Source organism: Cydia splendana, unplaced genomic scaffold (genome assembly GCF_910591565.1).
Source record: "Cydia splendana unplaced genomic scaffold, ilCydSple1.2 scaffold_42_ctg1, whole genome shotgun sequence".
Lineage (NCBI taxonomy): Eukaryota > Metazoa > Arthropoda > Insecta > Lepidoptera > Tortricidae > Cydia > Cydia splendana.
This window is the reverse complement of record NW_026946887.1, coordinates 1,322,825-1,330,766: the sequence shown is the minus strand read 5'-3', so window position 1 is coordinate 1,330,766 and position 7,942 is coordinate 1,322,825. Positions and strand designations below refer to the sequence as shown.

Genomic DNA, 7,942 nt, shown 5'->3' with positions numbered 1-7,942 from the left:
ATTGCAGCAACTTCGGTGTTATCTCTGGTATGAAGTTTTCCGAGAGTACTATTCGCCGAAAGTCATGGTAGTTGTCATCAATCGTTCTCAGTTGTCGCCCGAAAGTCAGGTAGGCTGGAGTGAAGGACGTCGATTTACAGACCGCGGTGTTCATGGCGAACCTGATGCTTGGGAGGTGTTCTGGCCACTCCCTATGGTTTTGTCCAATAATCATTGCTAACTGTGTCTTTAAATCCCGATTCTTTCTTTCCACGGGGTTTGCCTCGGAATGATATACAGGCGTATAGGCATGCTTGATCTTTAAACAGAAAGAAACTTGTTGCATGATGGCACTGACGAACTGTGGCCCGTTGTCGCTGATCATCCTTCTAGGGAACCCGTAACGAAGGAAGACTTCGTTTATTAGAATATTCGCACATCTTTCCGCTGTTGCATCTTCCAATGCGAAGAGTTCTACCCATCGCGAGTTTATGTCTTCGATGATGAAGATCCAGGTTTTGTCGTTAGATGAAGGAGGTAATGGCCCAAAGAGGTCAAACGAAATCACTTCGAACCGCTGACTCAGTGCATGGGTCTGTAGGAGTCCAGCCGGCTTATAGTTAGAAGGCTTGTAACGTTGGCACTTGATGCAGAGTTTAACGTAGCCCTCAATGTACTTCCGCATGCCAATCCAATAATATCTGCGTGATATGGCCTGAAGCGTCTTATCAGCACCATAGTGACCTGCTTTAGGATCATCATGATAGATGGCCAACACATTAGCCCATTCGTGTTCCGGTACAACTAGTCGTGCCTCATCCGAATTGGAGTCTGTTTTATGACGATATAGAAGGCCGTCGTTCATCAAGTAGCCCTTGCTACTCCAATATATGGCGTTTTCATTGCCTTGGGTGTCCTCCAGTGCTTGTACTATTTTTGCCAGTCTCTCATCCTTGAGTTGTTCAGACCTTATTTCAGCAGGAATGCGTGGTCGCAAGTCGACCGTGACCATACACACGCCGCACTCAGTTTGCGTGTCCTCCGTACATGGTGGCCTTGATAAGATGTCTGCGACAACATTGATTCGTCCTGGGACGTATTTAACGTGGATATCTTAAGCCTGCAGCTGTAGAGCCCATCGAGCGAGTCTACCGGTCGGTGATTTCAGCTTCATTAGCCACTGTAAGGCCTGATGATCGGTGACAATTGTAACAGGCGAACCCTCAATATAACCTGCGAACTTCTTGATGGCCCATACGACTGCGAGCGCTTCTTTCTCTGTTGTCGAGTAGTTACGTTCTGCCGATGTCAGAAGTCTACTCGCGTATTCAATCGGGTGTTCTTCTTCCTTTTCACCTTGTACCAGTACCGCACCCAGTGCATAATTACTCGCATCCGTCTTGATCGTAAAACCTTTGGTATAGTCTGCTTGCCCAAGTATTGGGGTTGGAGTGAGATGAGTTTTCAACTCTTTGTACGCTTTCTCTTGTTCAGAACCCCACGTCCATACAGCGTTCTTTTTGGTGAGTTTCGTGAGTGGCTCGGCAATGTCCGAAAAGTTTCTTATGAACCGGCGGTACCAGGAACAAGTCTGTAGGAAAGACATCAGATGTTTCACGTTGGTCGGGGGAGGTCGGTTTACAATAGCCGACACTTTCTCAGGATCAACTTGTAGACCTTCTGGGGTAATCAGGTGACCCAAGTATTTTACGCTGGTACAAACAAAGCGACACTTCTCTTTGTTGACAACGAAGTTATACTCCCTCATCTTGGCGAAAACATCTCTTAGGTCAGACAGATGCTGTTCAAATGTCGTGGAGAAGATAATCAAGTCGTCTAAGTACGCAAGCAGCTTGATATGGCCTAGACTAACGCGGAATCTGTCTATTAATCTCTGAAAAGTCGACGGGGCGTTCCGAAGTCCGAACGGCATCCTTAGGAACTTGTAAATTCCGAAAGGCGTTATGAAAGCAGTCTTTGCTTGGTCACAATCTCGTACGCGTATTTGCCAATACCCAGCCTTTAAATCTAAAGCTGACATGTAAGCCGTAGACTTTGCTTCATGCAGTAGGTCGTCGATGCGAGGGATTGGGTATGTGTCTGGCACTGTAATGGAATTTAACCTTCTGTAATCTACACAGACTCGTACTTTCCCATTTGGCTTCGGAACCATTACAACTGGCGCGGCCCACGGAGATGTACAGGGTACGATCACTTTATCCGCTAACATCTTCTCAATTTCAGTTTTCAAAATTTGTTTCCTTTGTTCGGACAGCCTATAGGGTGGGACAGATATGGGCAGATGATTCTGCGTATCGATTATGTGTTCCACGTCATTCACTGGATTGCCATTTGATTCGAATATGTCTTTGAACTTTTGAAGCAAACCGTCGAGTTGTGCTGCTTGTACTTCATTCATAGTTGTAGATACATCTATAGCGCATAGACCCACATCATCAAAGAGCGTGGCCGCGTGCGGAGATAAGTTGTACTCAGCTTCCTCAATATTCTTGATGGCATCTCGCATCATGTATTCCGTTCTTGGTGAATATCCGTCGAAAAGAAACATATCTTGAGTGCAGTTAATTTTGGAAGGCAATGCGGCTCCTTCGGCCTTTGTAGATACTGCTTCGTCAGCAGTTATTGCTTGCCTGAACGGTCTCTGTAGTGAATAAAAATGTGATTTGAAGCTAGATAGAATATAAGACAGGAAAGGTGATGTTTTTGACTGATTTCGCTAATTAATGGAAATAATGTCAGGGGTAGGATCTGCCGTAGAACATTGAACTTTTGGAGTACAAGGGTCCTCTTGTTATCTTAACCTGGTTAATGGGGACTTGGTAGGATACTGAAAAGACAAAACCAGATATATGGCATGCGTTTTTAATAGTACATATTAGATGAATTACAAGGCACTCCGCCTCAGAGCGGGCGCTGTCCGGAATACAATTTGTGGGTACAAGCCGCCAGCGGCTGTGGGCCGACACTATGGTAAGTCCTATCCTACGATCGCGAGACGGGCGGAACGCGGGGTTTTGGCCAAAACCTAAGGTAAAAGTCTAGTGCACTCACGGGTACCAAACGTAGCTATCATCCGCAGGCCTACTGGTATTTAACGCAGCAGGCGGATCACTATCGGTGGGCGGCAGGCGTTCCTCAAGCTCCGGCTTTGGCAAGCCAGGGCGAGAACAACCCGCGGCGTCTCTGGTGTGAGTACTCCAGAAGTTCAATGTTCTACGGCAGATTACGCATACGGAAATAATGTCACGGGTAGGCCGTGACATTATTTCCATTAATTAGCGAAATCAGTCAAAAACATCACCTTTCCTGTCTTATATTCTATCTAGCTTCAAATTATATTTTTATTCACTACATCTCTTTCCCCGTTCCATATCAACGGGAGCAACTGCGATTTTAGGAGCAACTGCAGTTTTGGAAGAAAATACGATTTCAGGAGCAACCGCGGATTTAGGAGCGGTCGCGTCTGGTTGCGGGAACATGATGAATCTCTCTTGGTATAGTTCAAACTCCTGGTGTGGTTGATCTATGTAGCTCCACGTGAACTGTGCGATATTCAAAATCATGCCAGCCTTTTGCATTAGATCGATTCCTAACAACGTACGGTTGTCATGGGACTGTTGTAGGACGATGAAAGGGGCGTGTAAACGACGACCACCAAGGTCAACTTCAGCCTCGAAAACTAATATTCTTTGCAGTCTTGAGAGCCCATCCGCCAAGGTCACTGTAGCCATTTCTTCGTAGAAAATCTGTCCACGTGCTTTTAGTAACCCATATAGTTCCAATGATGCAACGCTAATCTTAGCTCCAGTGTCCACGTAGGCTTTACCTTTAACGCCATTGACCTCCAGAAACACCATTGGACGAGACCGCATCTCTAACTGTATATTTATAGCACAAAATCCTAAAGTGGCCTTTTTCTCAAGCGAGTCACTGGGCTTATTAGAGCATATCTTACAGTTACTGCGATAAACCCCCGGTGCGCCACAGCCGTAACAGGAGAACTTCACATCGCCTGATGTTGGCAGGACAGTATCCGCTTGGCCATTGCCAGCTTCCATTCCCAACAAACAATTAGGCGACACTTAGCACTTATTTTATCACCTAAAGACATATAACGGCTGGAGAATAGCTATATACTCTAAGCTTACAGGCTCTGGTGACATCAAGGTCTTTAAGAAGTCCATGTATAGCTTTAAGATCCACAATAGCCGTTTTGGCCGCTATAATGGATCTTAAGCAGCTAGTGTTATAGCTCAAAGTGAATTCTACCACCTTAACATCTATATGAGTAATAAGCAGCTGCAATTTTCACTTAAGGTTCTAAACAGGCGATAAAAACTCTTTTATAGCTCCGTTACTCGCAATCGCTTCTTAACTCTCTTGTCTCACTTACAGTCGAAAAGAGAAGTTATGAGTCACTTTTATAGATCATGTAGTCGCAGACGGGCGTTATTCAATACCTTAGTACATCTTATAGTGTTATTAGAGTCTTACTTACAACCTAAGCCTATAGCGCCATGTTAATATGACCGATGAATCAATAAGCAAAACAAAAATTGTTAATTAGAACGTAAATACTTAATAAAAATCGATAATTTTACTCAATATAGACATAATGTTAGTATTGTTGTATTTAAAACCGGACTTCACGTATATTGTGTAATTTTGCGAAAATTAAATACGGTGGACCACAATTTAAAAAATAATATATTCAGATAAATATGCAAAGGATCAGAGGCCCTTTAAAATTTTGTTAGTAATACATATAGTTATTGACAGTGTAATTAATTTCGCCATCATAAATCCGCAGATAACACCGGCATCGGTGAACTAAAATAATTATTTGCTTTTATCTATCCGCCATTACATTTCACTTCAAGCTGTCACAGTGCAAGCTTACAAATAATAATACAAAATGGAAACATCTGCAACCAAAGCAGTCAGGGCTAAGGAAAAAATGTGCAATTACCTTCTTGAGTGTTACAAATATTGACTTTAAATGCTAATATACCATCTAAAGCTGAAAGTATCAACTATATAGCTCTACACTACTACTCAAACAGTTAGTAGTCGCTTATTTGGCACCCTTTTAAATCCTAAGTTGTTAATCAACGCTATTACAGCACTACTTTAGCGCTCTTCTACTACAACAGTTTGTAGTCACCTATATGCAACCCATATAGCTCCTAAAGAATTCATTAACACTATTGTAGCTCCACTATACCGCTCTTATGTCTCTTTTTTATCCCCTAACGCTACTGTAGCACTGTTATAAATCTTATGGTGATAAAATTTGTGCCCAATCCGGGGTTAAAACGGGGTTATAGCCGGCTATAACTCCTATTTTTAGAGTACTAACAACACCTAAAGAGTAAATAGGCGCTTATATAAATCTCTTGTAACCCTTAAATTTAGCGCCTAATGTTAGTTGGGTTGTCTTTTTGCGTTTTCTACACTCTTCTATGACATGACCTAGCTTCTTGCAGAAATTACATCGAGATGCTTTCTTCGCCCGCGACGGGGCCGAATTGTCTGATTTGAAGGTCTCTGCAGTTTTGTCGCTGCTTTCTTTCTTCCCTTCCCCCAGTGCTTTCTCTTTCAGTAAAGCTTCAGCGCTGCGTGCCTGTTTTAGAAGGTCATCAAAGTCCTTAACTTCTTCTATAGGGACTTTCTCCCTAATTTTAAGGTTTAACAGCCCATAAGTTATGTTAAGCTGCTGCTTCTGATTAAGGACTTCATCGCTGGGAAGTTCGGAGAACAGCATTCTCTTCTTTGTGACGAAATCGTCCGTAGAGACTCCTGGCCCTTGCTTGGTTCCGCAAGCTTCCAAATAAATTTCATATACGGGTTTCTTGGGAGCGAACGTGTTTCTTAGTGCTTCTTCAAATTTTGCCCAAGTGATAACGATGCTCTTGGAACCTTGCCACCATACTGCAGCCTCGTCTCGCAGGATTAAAGGTAGACCAGCTAGTGCGTCACTATCGGTTATATTTTCAAGCTTCTTGAAAACTTGCACCGCCGTAAGAAAGGCTTCCACTGTCTCCCTATCCTTTCGACCGTTATAAGTAGCTTTGCATGACGTCATACTGCCTTTCCGACTACTTCCTATGTTGGCCAATAGTTGCTGGAACTGCTCCTGAGTTAGGTTGATACATGGTATAATAATATACTCCGCCTGGTACTCCATTCCGAGATTCGCGTATGACCTAACTGACACGCGCCTACGTCATCATGCTGTTTACAGGTTCTCAAACTTTGAAATGTGGGAGAATTTTAACCAACGGTTAAAATTATTTTAACGGCATTAATTTTAAGTTATTCATGTAGAAACATAGTAAAATAAAACAAATCTAATGTATTAAATTAAACTTTAGTTATCTATACAAGACAAACGTTTAAAAAACTAATTCACAGTTACACATTAATTACCAAGCTTACGACGTGAAAAGTTTGGAAAACACTGCGACTGCTGACACTGAGTGAGAAGGAAATAACAATTAACACGCGTTCGACAAGGATGACGGTCAGGGCATGAAGTTATCTAGATCCGAATTGTCAAATGTGCACAGCGCTATCCTGTGTTGCCAGTAGTATAAACAGAATTACCCGAACGTCTGAAATTTCTTTCGTGAATCGGAAGATATTGCTAACGAGTAATTAAAAATGACGTGTTATTGTAAAATTTAAGCTAAAATACATATAAATGAAAATTATAAAATTATAAAGAAATATTTTAACTTATTAACCATAGGTATAATGTACCCATGTAACATGTTATGTTGAAATAAAGTGGCAATGTTATTGTGACGTAGGCCTGTGTCACTCTGGGAATGGAAGACCATGTTTTATTAGACCATGGGTTGATAGACATCTTATCTTCGCCTTTCCCCCGGAGAGCTTTCACTGGATAAGTTGTCTTCCTTCCGAGTCGTGTAACCACGTATCTGGGTTCGCTCGAGCCCGAGTTGGACGCCGCTTGACTGTAAGTAGTAAGGGTTACTCCACGGACGAAAACAACGTAGTTATATCTCAGTCGGCTTCTTTATTGAAATGCTTTCTAACTATCTATGTACAGTTACTAACAACTTTTACGTAGCTATTGTAACGTCAGCAGGCGTTTCGACAGAGACACCGCACTGTGATCACAATAACTAGTTCGCAAGATTAATGTTGAAAGGTGTTCAATAGCTTGAATGCAGCCAACCAAGCAGTAATCCGCTCCTAACATTTGACGTCGATCGTAATTTGCACCTCGGAGGTCACTATTCTACGTCGACACACCTGGCGCCATCTCTGGACGAGTTTGGGTACTACAATTAGATATTTAAAAAAAAATATTTTAATGGAGACACGTTTCAAAAAGGGTATATCTGTAAATAGTCAATCGCGGGAAATTGTATATAATGTATATAAATATTTTGCGAAGGAAGCGGCAACTTTTAAGAAGAGCGATAATTGTAAATATTTTAATAAACTTCAAGACCAGGTGATAGAAGCAACAGGCATTTCAAAAAGTACTTTAAAAAGAATTTTAAACGAAGCCAACCAAAAATCTCCATCTATGCCTTTTGAAACGCCACAGAGAAAGAGACCGAAAAAAGATGATTTATTAAATTTAGATAGTTTTGATTACGACGTAATCAGGAGAATGGTATATGACTTTCATTATAGATTCAAAGAACTCCCTAATTTGAAAAATTTGCGATTGAAATTAATAGAAGCGATTTCAAGGGTTCTACGTTCACGCTACGAAAAATTTTACGAAAATTGGGATTTCGGTATTGCAAAACCAAAGATAACCGAAATACTTTAATGGAAAAACATGATGTGCGACTTAAAAGGACACAATTTTTATCTAAAATAATAAATATAGAGAAGAAGGAAAAGAAATAGTGTATATGGATGAATCGTACATACACACCTCGCACGTTAATGGCAAAGG

At 41.7% G+C, this 7,942-nt stretch overlaps 1 protein-coding gene across 1 annotated transcript; it reads right to left on the bottom strand.

The window, feature by feature from the left end:
- Positions 1-5,383: 5,383 nt before the first annotated feature.
- LOC134805564 (activity-regulated cytoskeleton associated protein 2-like) lies at positions 5,384-6,187 on the bottom strand. Its single transcript, XM_063778840.1, has one exon. The coding sequence runs from the start codon at positions 6,185-6,187 to the stop codon at positions 5,384-5,386; it is 804 nt and encodes a 267-aa protein (XP_063634910.1).
- Positions 6,188-7,942: the final 1,755 nt, after the last annotated feature.